Genomic DNA, 21392 nt, shown 5'->3' on the forward strand with positions numbered 1-21392 from the left:
CTTGAAGACCTGTAGAACTGTTACCTTTCATAGGAAATCCGATTTCACGCAGAGCTGGGAAAACAGTTAATTGGCCCGGTGGAGCTTTGAAGTGAAACTGGAGGACAGAAACAAGGGAGGAGTCCCCAAAATGCGGAGTGCAAACTCAAGTAGATCTGTGATGTATGGGTGATGCGTATCCCATGTGTAAATGTGACAAAAAGAGTAAAGTGGGCTGCAGGTCGCTGAGGAGGAGCAGGAGGGCAGCGCTCGGTGCGTTCTGGGGACCATCCCATCTGAAAGGACATTCCCTGCCCCAGGACACACCCTCCGCTCCTCTCTCCCTCTAACTCTCATTGTTTCCCACACTGACTCTACCCCCTCCAGTCTTCGGATCGGATTCACAAACCACCAGCCATGCAGCCGTTTCCATGAGGAGTCTGCAGAGAGAGAAACCATTCCGCCGCAGAGATGCAACTTTTACTCGCTGCGAGCACTGGATGAACATTTCTTTCTGCAAAAGCGACTTCTGTTGTTATTCCTCCCGGTGGATCAAGCCTGGAGACAGGCGGGGAAGGAAGAGAGAGTGTCATCTAATTGGGATGAGAGTTCAAGTCAAGTGAGCAGGCAGATTGGACTCTTAAATCCTCTTAACGCAGGTGGTGGCTGGAATATAGCACAAAAGAGGAGTGTTTATATGAAGTGTGAAGATTTACGCGCTGAAATCCAGAAAGAGGGGTTGATGATGTGCGCGCACACGTGGGTTTTCGGATTTGTTGGGGCGCAATAACGGGGTCAAAGTGGGTTCCCGTGTTCTCCACACGATGAAGTGGCCTTATGGGAGTTTGAGGGTTTGAGTCCGAGGAAGAGGAGACCTGCGCGCAGAGAAGACACGGGTGGAGAGAGGAGGAGTAGGAGAAAGAGGAGAGAGAGAGAGAGAGAGAGAGAGAGAGAGGGTGCATCACTGCCGGGGCGCGCAGCGCGGTTCCAGATCCCTGGACGCAGGGATGGAGAGCACAAGAGCGCACTGGATAACTTTGATGGATCCTGGAAGAAGAGGCGTAAAGACCAGGAGGACGCACCTCCACCTGCAGCGGGCTGTGATTGTTCTCGCTGTCCTGATGGTACACACACAGGTAAGCAAACGATTAAGGGCTATTCCTGGCGGCATGCCCTCAAAGCCTGAGGCTGACCTGCGAATGTAGTTCAGTCTTTATTTTAAAGAGCAGCTGGGTGGAAATAGCCGCCAATAAAGTCCACGCACCAGCAAAGCTTTTCCCCGCTTTGTGCTGCCCTCTTTCTGCTCCCATGGCGATGCGCCCACCTGTTGTTTCAGCAGAGGCCGAGCGTGATCATAGTTAGTACGAAAAAGACTCCAAGATCAGAGATATTAAAAAACGTGCCTCTATAAGACCGCAGAAACAAATCTTTCACAGGATTATAACGACTATTTTATTTCTACAGCTGTTTGCCAGAGAATAGAATATGATCAAGCTTTCAGAAAAAGCCTGCATCTGAATTCCAGCAGTCTGGAAAAAAAATATTTTCCTGATATCTGCGCCAAATAAACCGCTTTTTCTGTCTAAAGTAATTTAATGAATCCTTGCTAAGTACTGAAGCATGGATAACCCCTTAATTACCCACCACACCTCCTCTGTTGTCCGTCTCACCGGTTCATAAAAGAGCTCCTCACTTTCATGGGTGTTTCTCTGCACATGACTGGTTCAAATCTGCAAATCACAGACCCTGATTTTCCATGCTGCCGTGCATTATCTCAAAACCTTTGTTAGGATTTTATTTGGCATACCAACACAAAATAGTGCATAATAGTGAGGGGGGAGGAAATAAATAAATTGTTCTCAACCTGTTTTACAGATAAATATCTGAAGCAGTTCTGTGAAGGCCTCATGGGTTTGTTAGAGAACATTAGAGAACATATCATGAAGACCAAGGAACACAACAGACAGGTCAGGGAGAAAGATGTGGAGATGTTAGGATATAAACCCAACCTTGGAAAAACTCACAGGACTCTATGATATCATAAAGAGTAAGGCACAACTGCAAGCCTGCTAAGACATGGTCTAAACCAGTGGAGAAGCAGCTGAGAGGCGCATTGTAAATCTGGAGGAGCTAGACAGATGCACGGCTCATTGGGAGATTCTGTGGATGGGGAAACATTTAACTGTAGATTCATTAAATATGCCCTTTATGAAAGAGCGTTGAAAAAAAGACCATAAGATGTCCCATTTGCAGTTTGCTACAATCCATGTAGGCGACACAAGAAACGCGAAACAAGTTGCTTTGGTCAGGGGAGACCAAAATGAAACCTTTTGGTGGCAGCATCATGCTGTGGGATGCTTCTTTTTAACAGGGTTAGGGAATCTGGTTAGATCTTATGGGTAGATAAATGGATCAAAGCATATCTATGTGTTGGAATGGCCTAGTCAAAGTCCAGACGTAAATCTTATAGAGAATCTGCATTAAAACATAAAATGATATGTTGCCCAGTCTCCATCTGATCTAACTAAGCTTCAGCTGTTTTGCAAAGATGCTTGGGAAAAAATGCTGTTTTTAGATATGCAAAGCTGGTAGAGACATCCCTCAAAGGACTTGCAGCTGTACTTACTGCAAAACGGGGGTTCTACAAAGTACTGACTCTGGGAACTGAATACAAATGCGTGGCACACTTTTTACATTTCTATTTTGTAAGAAACATTGTAAACCATGCATCCTTTTTCTTCCACTTTAGAACTATGCTCTACTTTGTGTTTTCTATATCTATATCAATAAAGTACATTGAAGTTTATGGCTGTAATGTGACAAAATGCAAAAAAAGTTCAAGGGCTGTAAATACTTTTGCAAGACACTGTATGTGCAGGTCTGTTATGGTGGGTTTTTTGACAGTCTTCTGGAATCTGGTAGCATAAAACAAAGTGCCAGTAAAGTGCCTACGAGGGAGAAAAAAACAGATTATCTTTGCACCTTTTACGCTGTGAGCTGACAGGATGGCTATGGTGTGTGACAGGACCCACCAGGCAGAGAGGTGTGCCTCAGTGTATGTGTGTGCACACTTTTTTTTTTTGCTCCAAACACTGAGCTCACAAACAGCATCTGTGCTCCTGGGTGTGTGTGGAGCAGAGGGCCACAGGCGAATAAACTCTGGGGCATGTGAATGTTGAACACTTGGGCAGCTTTGCACTTCTGCAGCCCTCTTCACAGCTGAGGAACAACACACTTCTCCTTTTTCCTGACTGCACTGCAGAGTCAAGATCCTCTGCAGCTGTTCTTCCCACTTTATAACGCAGGGGAGAGAGGAGAAAATCAGAACCTGTGATTCATCAGACATGCAGTCCCTCCAGTCTTATCTGCCCTGCATTATTATTTTTTTATGTAGAACATGCAAGAACTACCACACTGTGTAATTATGGTTTGCAGAATAAGGTTTGAGATGAGATTAGAGCTCCTTTCATTGCTTGTGTTTGAAGTTAATTTGTTGTAAATTGCACAAAGCAGAGGAAAAAAGAAATGAATGAGAATCATGTTTTTCATTCATTTCTGCCATATTATAATTATCAGACACTTCTCTTCCTTTTGAATTTCAGGAAAAAAACTAAAATAAAGTCTTAAACTAAACAAGAAAAATGAGTTTCTGTTTTCGGATTGTATCTGAGATTTCAAAGACTGACCTTTCCCCTCTGTGCTCGTTAGTGTCTTTTATGAGAATGGATGAAAAATAAAGTGCACCTCATTAGCCATTAATAAATAATCAGTCAAATAAAAATTTGTTGCACATAAAATCAAGACAGAAACAAACAGAAGCAAAAAGAAACATTTTATTTAAAGCCACATTCAAAACACTAAAAGCAACATTACAACCAAAACTTTACTAAAAGCAAGTTTAAAAGATGATATTTAAGCTGCTTCTTAGAAAAGATCTGAAGATATAAAGCTCAGAGCCTGGAAGAGGTCTGCTGGAAATGCTCTGTCCCCTTTAGCCTTTTATGAGCCAGCAGGTCCTGGTTACACAGCCTATGGATCCAAGTTATTTGACCTATCTAAAGCTATATAAGTCAAGACCAGGATCGTAAGGAGGGCTTTGGGTTGTTTTGAAGTGTCTGCACCAGAAATAGCAAAGCTGTGACATATGAAAACTTGGAGAACTTAGTCAGAAGCCTCACAGAAGTGTTCTGAGCAACCTGCAGGCATTCAAAAAAGGTCTTGTTAAGACAAGCGAACAATGAGCTGCAGGTATCCAGGCATGAAGAAATTTAAAGCACAAATATTTTGTTTATGAGAGAATCAGCTGAGAGGTCCATGGTAACTCTGGTGGAGATGCAGAGATCCACAGCTCAGGTACAAGAATCTGCTGATTGCACAACTCCACAAATCTGGCATCTATAAAACAGTAGCAAGATTGTGACATTTTTGATAGAAACCATGTCTCCTCTGCAATCTGCCACAAGCTATGTAGGAGACACAGCAAACATGTAGAAGAAGATGCTCTGGTCAGATGATATACAAAATGCTATGTGTGGTAGAAAACCATCACCCTGAGCCCCTCCCGTTTGACATGGTGGCGGCAGCATCATGCTATGGGGATTATTTTCTTCAGTAAGGACAGGAGAGCTGATCAGAGCTCGAAGGAAGATGGATGAAGCCAAACACAAATGGAACTGCTGGAGGCTGCAAAAGGCACTAGGCTGGGGCAAAGTTCACCTTCCAGCAGGTAACTACCCTAAAAGCACAGCCAGAGCTACAAATGGAATGGTTTAGATCAAAGCATATTCATGTGTTTGAATGGCCCAGTCAAAGTCCAGATCTAAACTTACCTAGGTATCTGTGCCAGAACTTAAAAGATGTTAAAAGATGCGCTTCATCTAATCTGACTAATCTTGAGCAATTCTTTAAGAATTATTAAAAATTTCAGTCTTTAGTTGTGCAAAGCTGTTATTAACATACTCTGTTTGTTACAACTGATACAAACACGTGCCAAACTATTTTGAGTGGTGTGAATCATTCTTCCACTTCATATTTATGCACTACTTTGTGTTGGTCTATCTGATTGTAAGGTCACAAAATGCAACAACAAATTAGAGGTGTGAATACTTTTGACAGGCACTGTGTTCTGATTGCAATTCATGCAAACATAAATTGAGCTCCGAGTAGTATGTTTATTTTGTTGCTCTAAATCATTACGTGAGTCTAAAACCCACCCAGAGTTGAGCTTTACTCACCTTTTCCTACCCTTTGCATGCTTTAAAGGGTCTTGTCTGCCTTTAATAGTCAACCTGAGTTCCATTACTGAGCCGTAAATATCAATCTTTGGAGTGGCGGGGACGTTTTGTGCGACTCAGCCTTTAAGCGCCGAGGGTCTCCTGCAGAGTTGGCCCTGAACTGTGGCTCAGACCCCTCTGTCTCCCTGTCTCTGCTCTGACTGAGCGCTGAAAGGCTGGTATGTGGGGAATGGCTCCGGCAGCGAGCGGAGGAGAGGAAGAAAGGAGGATGCGGAGTGATGAGCGCCACTGTATCTCCGCAAGCCTTTTGATGTAGGCAACTCCCCCACCCCCCTCTCTCTTTAACACCCCCCCCCCCCCCCCCCCCCCCCCCCCCCCCCCCAGGGACAGGGTGCAGCGGGGGGGACACTCAGTCATTAACAATGGGCCGATTTTGGCTCAGCTTGGGACTGCGTTGCAAATAGGTTCTTGCTGGTTCATGATTGGGTTCACAGTAGCTGTTTGGATTTATACATCTGATTATCAGAGTTATGCAGCCACAATGTCTGTGGTTAATTCTGAGCATCAACAGGGGCTTAGTACAAACTAAGATTACAGTGGGTTTATTTTTATAAGCACAAAAATAAAAAACAAGAAGTACACTTTCCCTTGCTTGCACGCACATACCTGACCCTTCTGCTCTGGGAATCTCAGGGGGCCTTATTAACGCCAGCATTTGCGTTTGGATGTCTGCACCCAAACACATATGCATGTCCTCTTCGTCCATAAACAGGGATGCAACCGTGAGAATAAAACAGACAGCGGACACAAAGCAGAGAAGCCAATTGTCGCCGCCGAGAGAAATATAACAGGAACATCACAGCTTCACATTGTGAAAGAAGTGAGGAGGAGGAGAAGAATCCCATGTTCCCCCTGGGGAGGAGAACATGAGGGAAGACTAAGAAGGGAGTGGTGGCCACACATAGTAAAGAAAAAGAGGAGATGAGGCAAACAAAAGGAAGTCGAGAGATAAACAGTTGGAGGATTATATGGCAAGCGTGTTGGTGTGTCTGTTCATAATTTAGATGGAAAGTTTGTTTTCTCCTCACCAGAGGTCAGATGGAGCAGTGGGAATCCAAATTATGTCCCTCTTTCTCTTTTCTTCTCCAGGTTTACTTCTCTATCTTGCTGTTTAAAAACTGTTTTTTGTTGAGGTTAGAAGAGTGTAACGTGGAAAACATCGAACGCAAGTGATGAATTATACAAGGGTTACCAAACCTTTTTGTACCATTAAAAATCTGAAAAGTGTGCCATACATTTGTATTCATTCCATGACTCTGATACCCCTAAAAATCCAGTGCAGGTACTAGGTAAATATAGTCCACCTGTGTGCATAAATCCAGTTGTTCTTTAAAGGCCTCAGAGGTTTGTTAGAGATCATTAGAAAACAAACAGAATCACGAAGACCGAGGAACACAGCAGACAGGTCAGGGAGAACGTTGTGATGACATTTAAAGCAGAGTTAGGATATAAAATAATATCACAAAGACAAAAAGAAAGATTACAGCACCTCTGCAAACTAACCAAGATATAGCCCTTCATCCAAATGAACAGGGCAGGCATCTAGAGCATTAATCAGAGAAGCAGCCAAGAGGTCAATGCTAACTTTGGAGGAGCTGCAGAGATCCGTAGCTCAGGTGGGAGAATCTGTTGACAGGACAACTACTGGCTGTTCAGTCTATAAATCTGACCTTTATGGAAGATTGACAAAAAAAATTTGAAAAAAAATACATATAAATTCTGGTTTGCTATTTGCCAAATTTACAATTTATAAAAAGGTGCTCTAACCACATGAGACCAAAGGTAAACACAAGCCACCTGTGTGATGGGAAGATGAATGGATCTAAATACACAGGAATCCTGGAAGAAAACTTTTTAGAAGCTACAGAAGACTCGAGACTGAGACAGAAGTTTATCTTCCAACAGGACAATAATCCTTAACATCCAACCCAGTCAAAGTTCAGACTTATATCCACTTGAGAAGTCGATATAAGTAGCAGGAGTTGATCTTCTCAGATGTATTCATTCAACCTGATGGAGGTTGAGCTTTTTTTGAAGAAGAATGGGCAAATTGCATACAGAGACTGCAGGGCAATAGCAGATCTACCAGAGCGGCTTCAGATGGAAATTGTAAGGTCCCCTTTCGAAGAACCACTTTCGCTCAAAGTGCTCTGTCCGTGAGAGGAACTGCAGTTTGGAACTCACTTCCTGTTGATTTAAAGTCTGTAACCAGTTTCAGTACATTCAAAAAATAAACAAAACTGGTTATGTCAAAAACAGAATTGTACCCATTTTTGATGTTTTATGTTTCACTATTTGTTTGTTTGTTTGTAGATGTTGTCAACATTATGTTGTGCTATTTTAAATGATTATTACTTCAATTTTTAGAGGTACTTTTAAAAAAAGCCCATCTAGGGACAAGTGCTGCAAATTAGCTGTTGCTATTGCACTATGACGCAAACATGGGACTGCTGTTTTGTTCAGTTGGTCTATGTCAATGTGTGTCTGTCCCTATCAAATAAACTTAAATAAATAAATAAATAAAATGTCAATCTCTAAGCATGCAAAAATTGGTAGAAAAACCTGCAGGTGTTACTGTTCCAAATTTCAAAAACCTTGTATCATTTTGCTTCCACTATTTTGGTCTATCACATAAAGTCCGACTAAAATAGATTGAGATTAGTAGTTGCAACGTCACAAAATGCGGAAAAGTTCAAAGGCAATGAAAACATCTGCAGGGGAATTCAAATAGCAGCATTTTTCTGAATATGATGACATAAATGTAATGGTGTAAACCTTTTGGATACAAACGCTCAGCAGGAGTTGAAGCAGCAGCTCACTTTGTGATTAGAAAGCATTAACAGCAAAGGTCCTCTGCAGGGGATCCGGCTATATTGAACCTCTCTATGGGCCAATGCAGTCTTACCAACAAATGAGTCAAACTAAACAACAAAATGCTTCACAGCCTTTAGTCAGCTTACTTAAAATCACTGGGAAGGAGCAAAAAACTGCTAAAAGTTCTTAGAAACAACTTTTATTGCATTCTAGTGGATTTTTCTGATAATTTGCACGTTGTTTCAGTTTATAAACCCCTCTCCTTTTCTCCCTACTTGATGCTCTCTCTGCACTCAGGCCGTGTGTGCTGCTGGGATGTTCGAGCTTCAGATCCGTCATTTCCAGAACCCGCATGGATTCTTGCAGACCGGAGACTGCTGCGACCTGCAGGCCAGTGGGGGACAGCGCTGCTCCGCCAGGAACCAGTGTGACACCTTTTTCCACGCCTGCCTCAAGGAGTACCAGGCCAGAGTGGTCCCCACGGGACCCTGCACCTTCGGGTCAGGCACCACAGGCATCCTGGGCGGAAACTCCCAGTCGCTCCGGCACCGAGGACATGACGCAGGAGGGGGAGGAGTAGAGGATGGGACTAACGGGCACATTTCCATTTCCTTCAAATATGCCTGGCCAGTAAGTACTGGGGGATGTGCTTGTTACCAGTATGGTTACCAAGGGAACAGGCTAAGCTTCAAGTACAATACAATCCTCTCAAACCAAGGCTAGATTGGAGTGATGATAGCCCCTCGCTGTCAGAGTTCAGATGATGTTGCTTTTCTATTACTGGGAGCCATTATAGCAGCTTTCAACACATGTGGCGCAGACGGCTCCCTTATTTCAGTTAAATATTAGGTGTTTTATGGGAGACGCCTTCTCTTAGGAAACAAAGTCCCTCCACAAAGCAGAAATTGCTTTGAAAAAAAGAACCTTAATTTATACACAAAGACACATTTCCATAGCCTGGCTGTTAATAAGCTCCTTTTCTGACATTACACATGTAGTAAGGAGTCTAAATACTCTTTATATTTTATGAGATTTTTGTTGTCTGTTTTTTTATGAAAATTGACAATCATGGCTATTTATCCCTGCTCGGACTTTAAAGTCAGTATATTTGCCAGGTCTAAATCAGCGCCTTTCTCTTCAGCTTCATTTGCTTTTCATATTCAGCTTCATTCTGGGAAGCCCTCAGCTGTCATCTACTGAAAGCCTCTTGGGTAAAGACTGCTGCTTCTGAGCTGCCTCATCAGTGCATTTAAAAGATAACATAAAAAAACACAAAATTAACCTCCTCATCTGTATGCCACTCATTTTCTACATTAACGACTAAATTATCATCAAACCGTATCTAATGGTTTGGATCCTGTTTTACTGCAGCTGCCCCCAACAGGATTATTTTCACTCTTCACAAAACCAGAAACCAGAAACATGTTTTTGCCAAATTCTTGTTGAAAGCCTGTATATTTGATCTGCCTTCAAACTAGGGATGCCCTGACCAGGTATTTTGTCCTCAATGCTGATATGAGTCATTTGGGATTAAGCATGTTAGCCACTATGTAAAGTTGAGCACACAACTATTCATGCACCTGGCAGATTTAGGTTTAATGTATAACATTTAAATTTTTTAGCAATGTTTCCTTTGACTAAAAGCAATATTAATGCTTTAGACTGGTCTCACCAGAGTAAGGACATGGATCTAATGGAGAATCTGTGGAGGGAGCAGAAGATTAGGGTGATGGTAAGAAGCGCTTCCAACATCAAAGTCTTGGTGCTCATCACCAAAGATAAATTGTCAAAATACCAGTGGAAACATGCAGAAAGCTGGTCAGAAATGATAGGATGTGTTTGGCTGCTGCAAAGCCAATTAAAGCTTTTCCACTGATTTTTGAGAAAAGCATAGATAAGTTTAGACATGCCTTGCCAGTTTTTGTTAATATGTAAACTAAAACAGACTGCATATTTGTTGTTTGGCTGTTTTGTTTTGGCTGAGTGAAATCTAAATCTCTAAATCTCTGCAACCTCTTTTATTCTAATAATTTTTGGCTTATCTTTATCTGCTCAAAAAATGAATGAAATGCAATACTTTCATCAATGTTACAATTACTCACCAGCAATGTTCTGGAAGCTGAAAGGTGTTCAGTTGTTCAGATGTTCAGTTTCTGCTGTAAGAAACTTTCCCAACACAGGGTTAATGAAAGGTTAAGAAAGCTGCTCTCACACATTATCTAAGAATATGGTACAGCATCCTTATTTGTGTGTAAATATATGTTTGACTCCACGGTTACAGCTACAGTCTTCAGCTTACTCACATCTTGCTACTGCTGATGCTCCTGTTGCCTTCCCGTAGAGGAGCAGTTTGGCTAGCAGTGCTAGGCTAGCATTAGCATGTTTACCCTCTGTTTTAGTAGAACTTGTTGATAACTAGGCTCATAGCATATTTTAGTGCATTTCCAGCTACTCGCATGTGAGCAAAACTTACAACAGACTTTGCTTTGAACGTTGTAAAATTTGAAAGCAATTATTTTGCCTGTTCGCTGCTGTGCTTTCCCTTAAAAAGCTGTTTGAACAGGTAACATGACACAGATAGACGGGGTCCACAGCAGCCAATACAAACCTCTTTTTTACAAAAAAGTGAAGATTGTTTGCGAAAAACCCAGTTTCACTTGACTCAACAAATAGTGTTGTTTTTTTTTTTTTTTTGAGCAATGCATGAGAAAATAGGCACCAATTGTAAAAAATATCTGGCAAATCCCTGTTTCACAGTGTTCACAAAAGACAGAAAGTAGACCAAGAACAGGTATTGGTAGTTGAGTTTGTGTCATAAACTCAGATACGAATATTTTGTTAGATATAGATTAGAAACATTATCCTGATTATTCTGATTCCCAAAGATTTTGGGGTCCTTTGACTCACAGAATGAGAGAGGAAGAGACTTCTAAACACCAGCTCTCACTGAGTGTAACTGCTAAGTCAGTTAGAAGGGGAGATAAGAAAAACAGCATTAGCAACCAATATATTGGCTTTATCTATTTATCTATGTTGACATTTATAGCATATGTATGCTATAAATGTCAACATATACATGTTGACTAATCATGATCATTCTGTTTATTTACCTTAATTTTTTGAAGATTATTTGTGACCCGGAGAGGGATTTCAACCTCAACCTTTGGATTCACTGTTCTCATTTATTGAAGGATATTGTTCATATAGTTTGCTAATAGCTTCAGCTTCTCTGTCTTTTTCCGACTTTTCCGTCCACTAGTTTCTTCAGTTTCACCAGTTTCTTGTCTCTGTTCTTTCTCTACCTTCAAACCTTCCATAGGTTTTGTTCTTATTTTTTCACTTTTGGTCCTTCGAGAGCTTTTGAACTTTATGCTCCTGACTGCCAGACTTAATGTCCTTCTTGAATGAAAGAGTAATTAGATTACAAAAAAGCACACCAGAGTGGCCCAAAGGTTTATTGATTATTGAACTCTGCTCTTTCATTCCCCTACCAGCCTGCTTTTTTCTTAGTTTTTTTCCTGTTTTATTATTAAGATAAATAAAGCTTCGGTGAATTAAAGAAACAAATGCTGCTTCTTTTGAAACTCCATTAGCAGCTAATGCTCATTGAAAGCTCAAGAGAATCCCTCTAAAATGACTTGGCGGATCCCTAATTTTCTGCGGACCTTAAGAGATTTTATTTTATTTATTTGCTGAAATTGTCTTCCTGCGGTCTTCTCCTTTTGGTTTTTGCCTTAGTTTGCTCCCTGCATAGCGGATTGGTTTCTCTTGATGCATTCCAGGTTTAAGCTCTAATCATATGTTATAAGGATATGTGTGATGTGGTTTGAGATCCAGGTGAAACATGTTTCCTTCAGTCCTTTAGTGGCAACTCAGAGTTTCCGTACTAAAACTGTTTGATTTACCTGATGAGGATGAAACTTTTTATCCCCACACAGTCGCCTTAATACACCTGCACACATGATTGTTCCACAGGACTGGCTTAGGTTTCCTCTCTGTGATCAGTATCAGCCCGTTTACCTGTGAGACTCATTGTCCCAGAGCCAATTATCTTCCCTTATCTGTGTACAGTTTACATTTGAGTATGCTGAATGCAGGCTGCATGAACTTTGAGGTTTATCCTCCCATTCTGCTCTCTGGGGAGGTGTGTGATTGGCAGGTGCGAGTGTGAGAAAGTTCTCCATGAGAAAGCCTACCTGGATCGATTTCAGGGCTGCGCCATGGGGCGGGTTGGGCCAGGACGTACTGTGGCAGGCACAGCTCAAAGGAGGGCTTTATCTGGCCATCTCTGGGAGGTGGAGGGAGATGGAGGGAAGAGGGGGGAGTGATCCCCATGCCTCAGGTGAGGGGATGAACAGGTGAGCATAGTCATTATGAGGAAAGGTGAGCTCTCTCTGTCTCCTGCCCTCCCCTACTTGTTCTTTCCCCTCTAATCTCTTCAGAGAAATATGTGCATTTGCTTATGAATGTGAGCAAAGTTGTAATTTGTTGTGCTGTATTTGCTTTGTGCCCAACATTATCAAGACTGGCTACCATGTTTCATCCTCTGTAAGCTGCTGTGAGTCCATGTTGGGATTTTATCCTTTAAATCTCTTTCGTTTATCTGGTCTTGGATGTTACAAAATTAGATTTTTCTATGGGGTAAGAACGCTGTCAAAAACAATGTGTATGTAAAGACGGAAATGTTTGCATATTAGTCAATAGTTGTGCATAAGTAAAATCCAAAAGAGGTATTGTATATTTTCTGTGTAAGAATACAAAATAAAAGCTTCAGGAAATTACAAACACAAAGTTCAAGTTTACAGTTGTGGTTTATTCTTTATGAATACAATATGCTATAACAGTTTGTGAATACGATTTATTTTCTTTGAGAATACAAATTTACATCAGCGACTTGGCGTCACGTGATCTCAGGCTGATTAGTGGAGCACAGAGTTAGTCGATTCACGTTGTGCATGCGCTGTCACACTCTTCACCGCCAGTAAATGTAGTGCCGGGATTGGATGATGGAAAACGGTAATGGGAGATAATTCAGTCGTACATAGGTGGAAATAAATCAAGAGTATTATAAATAAAGCATTGTTCTTATTTCTATGAAATATAAAACTAAAACATAGAATATAGTGGATGGAGTTATACAATGATGTACAGTAGGTGGCAGTATGCATCTCCGAATTTGTTGCGAACCGCCAGCAGAAGAAGAAGAAGCAGCAGCACTAGCGCCAAGATGACGGACCAAGAGCATATATTAACAACATTAACACATATAAAAACTTTTTAACATTACCTGGCTTTGTACCATAGTTTCTTGGTCCATCATCTTTGCGCTAGTGATGCTGGTTCTTCTTCTGGTGGCGGTACGCAACAAATTCAGAGGTGCATACTGCCACCTACTGAACATAATTGTATAACTCCATCCACTATATTCTATGTTTTAGTTTTGTATTTCATAAAAATAAGAACAATGCTTCATTTATAATGCTCTTGATTTCCCCCCTATCTCCCCTCTGTTCCTAATATTCCTTTTAGACTGAATTATCTCCCATTCCGGCACTACGTTTTCTGGCGGTGAGGAGTGTGACAGCGCATGTGCAACGCGAATCGACTAACTGTGCTCCACTAACCAGCCTGAGATCAGGTGACGCCAAGTCATTGATGTAAATTCGTATTCTCAAAGAAAAGAAATCGTATTCACAAACTGTTATGGCATATTGTATTCATAAGAAATAAACCACAACTGTAAACTTGAACTTTGTCTTTGTAATTTCTTGAAGGTGTAACATTTTATTTTGTATTCTTATAGAGAAAATATACAATCTACCTCTTTTGGATTTTACTTATCCACAACTATTGACTAATATATGCACACATTTCTGTATTTACATACACATTGTTTTTGACAGTGTTCTTACCCCATATTTTTCCTCCTGGAAATCTGTGATCCAACTGCCGCACCGGGTGTCCTACGTTATAATATGATTTACACAAAAAGATATTACATGTGAGGAATTTTTTACTTTTATCTTAATCCGTATGGTAATATAAACAAATGCATTTGGCAAATGCTTTTTTTCGAACAGTGGTTAACACGGCTACCTTTAAACATACATACGTTATCAATAACACCCAAATATCTTTGCTAATGCTTTTTTACTGAACAGTGCACGAACAACATTCCAATATCTCCTAACTGATATCCACTGCAGCCTACCAGGTCAAAAGTCATTAATCGCATTCTTAATCTTCTTCCTGCGCACTGAAACCATCAAAGTCCTGTTCTTCAGGGTCCGAATTGAACAGCCTCAGGATCTCGTCACTTCCTTCAGCCTCTTCGTTGACGCTCTCACTTGAGTAAACTCGGTCCCCTTAATCAGGCAGCAGTCCAGCCTTTCGAAACCCGTTAGTGATTTTCCATGTTGATGAGGGTGAATATAAATGTCTGATTTACAATACCGGTAATTGAATTGCAAAAGTGCTCTTGATTTATCGCACAAGTTCTTTGGACCCCCTTGAACTACTCATCAATTTGATTGGTCTACTGTTACCAGGCAAAATGTTTTTGGCAGTATGAAAAAAAACATGCATTAGCCGCACCGTTGTATAGGTCGCAGTGTTCAAAGTGTGGGAAACAGTAGCGGTTTTTGATCCGGAATTCACGGTAATTGTCCACTAAACCTAATAACTGGTTTGTTCACTCTGCCATCAAGGATTTGAGACAACTTGCAATGAGTCTTTTACGCCACTGTGGAGGAATTGTGGCCCACTCTTCTTTGCAAATTGTTTTAATTTAGCCACATTAAACAACCAATTTGAGGTCATATCACAGCATCTCAAATGGATTTAGGTCCAGACTTTGACTAGGCCACTCCAAAAACATGTTTTTCAGCTATTCGGAGGCAAACTTGCTAGTGTGCTTTATATCTTGTCTTCTCGAGCTTAAGGTCATGAACTGATGGTCCTTCAGGACAAGTACACCACGTCATCCAGGTTCTTAAGCAGCACATTAGCCCCAGACCATCAACACAACCATGTTTTACTGTTGGTATTTTGTTTTTTTTCTGTAATGATGTATTCATTTTGCCTCAGATGTTACAGGATGCACACCTTGCAAGAAGTTCCACCTTTTACTAAGTCTCTATTATTGAGTCATGAACACTGACCTCAACTGAATCAAGTGATGCCTGCACTGCTTTAGATGTTGGTCTAGGTTCTTCTTTGACCTCCTGGATGAGTCAATGATGCACTTCTGTGATTATTATAAATAGGCTACTTGTCATTTACATAATATCTGCGGCCGGGTCAAGGCATCCCTTGGCTTGATAATTAATTCTTCAGGAGTTCTGAAGGTCTTTCAAACTCATTCTTTTGGCTTTGGCTGCTTTTACTAATTTTCAGCCCTGTTTTTGTATCTAACCATGACATCATGAAGAGGCTCATGTTGATACAAAACACACATTGCAGCAAATAACCAACATTTAACTGAGGCACAGTTTGTTTCCAGCTTGTTAGTATAATCTGAAATGCCCGAAACTGCAAAGAAAAATCACCATTGAACACATGAAATGGCATCAACAAGGTAATTTGCTGAAAATCTGGGGTAGAATGAATCTTTAATCAAAGACGACATACTCGTATCTCTCAGGTTAATGTTTCAGGTATGTGTGAATTTGCTTCTACTTAAGGCATGACTTAAGGTACAACAGTTCGTCTTTGGTCCACCACTTTTCCATTCTCCTTATTTTGCTGTTCCACAAGGACTGGACTGAAAATATTAAAATGAAAGGAGCCAAAGTCCAAAGATCTCTAGAAGACTCGAAGAACTGTTTATCAGGATAACAGTCTGACTCATTGGGAGCTACATGAAAATAAAGGTTGTTTAAGAATATGTGTAGTGTTGTAGCAGGGGAAGGGAAACCTGATCATTTGCCACCTTTTCTTACTCAAGGGTTTGGTGAAGATTTGCTCTTTGTTTCGGTAACCTGCAGACATCACTGTAGTTTCCAAAGAAAAACTATTCAGGTGGAGTGAAAGGAGTGAAACGTGAACCAGCAGGAGCTTGTAATTTTTATATTAAGTGTTAAAACTCATTTTCATTTGGTTTTGTTGCCTGGAGCTGAGCTAAATTGTACCTGATAAACCCTGACATACAGTTAAACGTGTGTGTGGACATTTTATCTTGACTTTGTCTCTTGTCATTTGTGACTGCCATATCTTGTGCGTTTGCTTAGATGTGAGACATATTTTATTTTATCAGATGCAGAGTTGAATGTCTGTTTATTTAACAGAGGAGAAGCATTAAAGGCACACATGTCGATAGTTTACCATCTCAGGGGATAATTGTAATATAGACACTTTATTACAAAATGACATCATCAGAGATGATTTTACTTTTACTGTTTGTAAATACAGATGAACAAAAAACACCCGCACCTTTTTTAGATTTTAGAAAAGTCTACCTTAAATTTGAGTACATTTGTGTAGTTGAGGAAATAAAACATTCAAATAATATTTATTTTATTGATAAAATCATCAGTGCCAGACTTATTGGCACATCTATTTTTAATACCTTTAGCCATTAGGACAGCACTTGATCTTCTCCTGTCGGTCATTTTCTCTACATCGTCCAGAGTGCTCCTGTCTCTTGCTCTCTACTCTCTTTACAGGGTTTCTGTAGAATGTAGGTCCAAGATCTGAGAAAGCCATGGAAGAGATTGTCTTTGTCTCTTTTCTGAGTTGATTTGACCTTAGTATCCTGCTAAAAGACCCAGTGACCTATTTATATTACCAGCAGAATCCACCAGATTTTTATTTATAATGTCCAGGTAGTGTGAAAGGTTCATGGGTCCATGTACTCTAACAAGGTTCCTATGTCACTTTGGGAAAACTTCCTATCTTATCAAGGTCAAGAGGTGATCTCTTGTCTTTCCCATTTTGAAGAGTGGCTAAACATGTAATTTAAAAATTAAATTTAAAACCAAATTTGGTTTTAATTTTCCCTCTACCTGTTTTTCTATCTGAACGTATCTGGAGTTTTCTTTGACTGATGACATCATCCACAGACAGTTTTCAGTGGATCTACTTCTAACTAAAGATAGACAGAAAACGTTCAGCCATGTAATCGATGTTCACCACAGGGTCATCTAGGAGATATCTGATAAATTTAGCACATAAAAATATCCCAAAATGCAATATGTTGCTCCTAGTAGAAGTGCATGGGATAATAAAATAGACTGAGTTTTGTACGTGCAAGCTCCATCTTTCCACAGAGACATGCAAACTGCTGCCAGCATGCAAATATTTTACTGTGAACTGCCTGGGCTTCTCATTGTGTCACTGAGTTTGTTCCTGGATCTATGTTAAAGGGAAGCGTGAGGAAGAACAAAGCACCTCTGAGTGTATGAATGTAATATGTTATCATTTAGGCTCATCATTGTTCAATGTTTTGTTATTAGAAAGAACAATCCAGGCGAAAAACAGTGATCAGGTTTACGTTTCTATGTTAACTCACAACAATAATTACATTTTAATGGCAAAAAACTGAGTTTGATAAGTATGGTTAATGTCAGAAACTGTTGACACTTTACACAGCATAATCAGTTTTATGCAAATATTTTAAGCTACTTATGTGTTATGTGCTGGAGACATGGGAGGCAGGTCAAACTTCCAACTTAGATTGTTTCCTGATTCTTAGAGCTTTTTACAGAAAATAATTACATTTAAGTGCTGAGCAAAATCTATTAGAGGAGTGTTTCAAATGTTACCCAAACATATTCATCTGTCAAAGCATTGGAGGATTTTACAATAATTACATAAAAGGTTATTATTGCAATGCTTTTGCAGACAGCAGAAAGGTTTTCATCAGACTTGAAGCTATTTTTCTTTGAGGGAGAAAAAATGTTTTATGTGCAAACTGAAATAAACTGCAACTTGTTTTAGCTCTTAAAGATACATATTTGGAGTCTGTTTTAGGCTCCAACTACACTCAGGTCGAAAAACATATCTGCATCCAGGCAGCAAGAAGATTGCCTATATTTACCCATGTTGTGCCAATAGGTGGCGATACGGTTGTTAGGGACACAATAAAATACAACAGAAGAAAATCTCTCAGTTCTTAACCATTTCTGCACAGGTTTAAAGTTTAATGGTGACAGGGTCGGGACAAAATGATGGAAATGAAGAATAAAATGCCTCCAAACTTTATATCTGGATGACCGATGGCCGATGACTCTCTGGCCATTATATCATTTGGTTATGAATGTAAACAATAAGAAATCCACTGAAAGGTCTGTAGCAGATGGATATTAAACATCAGTGGGTCTATGTCTTGGTCGTACAATTCTTATATTTATTTCACATCACATTCACACCAGGCTGCACAGCGGCGCAGTTGGTGGCACTGTTGCCTTGCAGCAAGAAGGTCCTGGGTTTGAGAGTCCAAAAACATGACTGTTAGGTTAATTGGTCTCTTTCAATTGTCCTTCGGTGTTAGTGAGTGTGTGCACCTGTCCAGGTTGTACCCTGCCTCCTGCCCGTAGACTGCTGGAGACAGGCACCAGCTCCCCTGCGACCCTATACGGAAGAGGTGGGTATAGAAAATGGATGGATGGATATTTATTTCAAATCTAAACTAATCTTCTCCTCACTCTATAAGCTAAATCTTTAACTGCAGCATTTATATATTCAAATTTGAGTGTAAATGTGTCTGTTGAGCATTTATATCATTGTTTACCTGGGTTTTCTTACTCCCCAGATACACCTTCATATCAGTCTATGGGACAAGACTTTGCTCAGACAGAATAAAACATTGACATAAGAAATGACAAAAACTAAACTGCTAACAGTCGAGTTCCTTAATTATGTTTAGAGTAATAAAATGGATGTACTTTAGTCTCTTGGTTTGAACAGAAGGCAGTTTCATTCTCATCACATGGGACGGAGACACACAGCCATTGTTGTAACCTGCACATTCCTTCTGTGTGGGAGCCAAGCAGAGAGAAACCAGTGAAGAGAAACGAACGGAGGCAAGCATAGTTGGAGCTTACTTTCCCCTCTGGAGTTTCTCTTTCACTCTTTCTCTGTATGTCGATTTTGTTTTCCTCTCTTTTGTCCCCCTAATTGACTCTCCTGTGCAGCCTTGCATACCTGCATGTATGCTGATACTGCTGTCTGGACATACACATCTGCAACCAGGCATACACACCCATTTACCCTCACAAGTCTTTTAATTTGCCTCCAACAGACACACCCAAATACACCGATCATGAATGCATCACGATCCACACACACAAAAAACGTTCATTTCCAGCAGGATTCGAAGTGTGTGTTTTTTAGAGATAAGTTAATAACTCTGGGGGGCAAACGTCTCAGGGGAAGCGTACATTAATGATTTCATTTGTGTGCAAATTGGATGGAGAGTCTTTATTAAAAGAGAAAGGAGGCGGGTTTGATTTACACGATCGTTGTGAGATTAGAGGGTGTCTCTATATGTGTTCAGTTCACAGGTGTAGGAGCTTATAAATGGACTCAATGCTGTAATTACAAACAATAGTTTCCTTTCAGGGCTGTCCTTCTGACGTCTTTTATCCCGTCACGTCTCTCTTTCCCCTTCATTCCCCCACACGCAGATTTAAATCACTGTTTTGTTTACTGTGTCTCTGCCCTCCTGAGATCTTCAGCCGCATCCCAGTGGACCTGCTTTTTTCCCCTCTCTGTGGTCTCCTTTGTTCCCAAGCTCAACAGGAGCGACCACAAACATTTTGAGCATCACACTATGAAATGTTTGACAATGAGTCACTGCTCTTACCCCTGCAGCCTCCGGCTCTGGTCTGATTAGCTCATGTTCTTACAGCAGGGAACATGTTGGATGATGCTCAGGTTAAATATTCAGATTTTTGTTTGTTTTAGAAGGGTATTTAAAAAAATGTTTAGGCCTTGACTGCTATGTGCTTTTCAAGGAATAGTTTTATTTGTAGACATCTTGGGCATTGATGCCATGTTAATCAGGGACTTTTCCAGATGGGAATGATTTGTGAAGTTTCTTGAATCCACACAGGATCAAAAGTATACATACGGATTCCAACATATGAGGCACAGACACAACTTTCAACATGGCCTAACTTTCAACAGGGTTGAGGTCAGTGTTTCTGTAAAGCCATAGCAGAAGCCTGATGATTGTTTGCTTTGTTTGGAGTCATGCTCTACCCGATGTGTCCAAGTTTCAACCATCTAGCTGTTGAGTGAAACTGAATTTGGATGTAGTCTTCTTTCTTTATTATTATATCAGCTTTGTGCAATTTATGATTAACACTGGCAGCAAAACTGCCCTCACCATAATGCCACCCCCACCAAGCTTGACAAGTGGTACTGGTACTTTGAAGGCCACATCTTGAGTTCTCCAAACATTCTTGTCATTGTGGCCATCTACCCCAGCCTTTGTCCTTTAACCATAAAAGCATTACCTATATAACTGTTGTCCAGATGGTATTTGACTTGACTTGGGTATGTGGGCAGCTGTTGAGTTTTGAGCAACTTTGTTGGCGCCGTCTCGGTCCATGCTGATGATATTGAATTGACTTTATTGTAAGGAGGGATACTGGGCAAGCTGAGACATACAACTGCCAACTGTCAAACATGGTGGTGATAACATCATGCAGTGGGGCTGTTTTGCTGACAGTAGTAGTGGTGCATTACACTAAATGGGTGGAAAAAGAAATGGGAGAGCTACCTCCAGATTCCTTGACTTTTTATCAAATTAACAACTTGGACACTACTGATTTTTCTAGCTGGAAATAGCTGCCAAGCACACATCATAACTGGACCGAATAATAAGACAGACATTTGGATGCTGGGACCTTGTTGAAAATTGGTCATCTGTACTTAAAAGCTGGGTCCGTGCCAGAAAACACAAAACCTTAAATGAGCTTAACGATCAACCCTAGCCAGGATTTAAAGACATTCTTACTGTGTGACAGCAGTTATGACCACTGCACTGCCACGTCGCCCACAAAATCAATGACAGACAACATGCTGGGTCCATCTATGTTAAACATGGATCTGTGGGACAATGGATCATCAAAGTTAAACCCAAATCAGAAAAAGTTGGTGATGAAAAAGGTATGGCTTGTATCTCAGTGCAACCAGTACAAACTGAATTTACAGCTTATTTTGTTTTAACCTAATTTCATTTCCACTTTAACATTTCAGGTCTGCAAATTTTTTAAAATGAGAAAAAAGTTCAAACAATTTGATGATTTGCTACAAGAATCATTCACATTTAAAACTGAGTCTTCTAAAGATGGAGGATCT

The 21392-nt window shown here is 40.6% G+C and overlaps 1 protein-coding gene across 2 annotated transcripts in view; it reads left to right on the forward strand.

Moving 5' to 3' along the window:
- Positions 1–313: 313 nt before the first annotated feature.
- The window catches only part of LOC124883511 (protein jagged-1), an 81354-nt gene continuing 60275 nt past the window's right edge, over positions 314–21392 (forward strand). The window contains exons 1-2 of one of the 2 annotated variants that reach the window (XM_047390625.1): positions 314–1115; positions 8385–8717. In XM_047390625.1, coding sequence (XP_047246581.1) covers positions 987–1115; positions 8385–8717 — 462 coding nt within the window. In that variant the 5' untranslated portion in view covers positions 314–986. The remainder of the gene's footprint in view (positions 1116–8384; positions 8718–21392) is intronic. The other variant, XM_047390624.1, reaches the window with a different exon arrangement.

Source organism: Girardinichthys multiradiatus, chromosome 18 (genome assembly GCF_021462225.1).
Source record: "Girardinichthys multiradiatus isolate DD_20200921_A chromosome 18, DD_fGirMul_XY1, whole genome shotgun sequence".
NCBI classification, from domain to species: Eukaryota; Metazoa; Chordata; class Actinopteri; order Cyprinodontiformes; family Goodeidae; genus Girardinichthys; species Girardinichthys multiradiatus.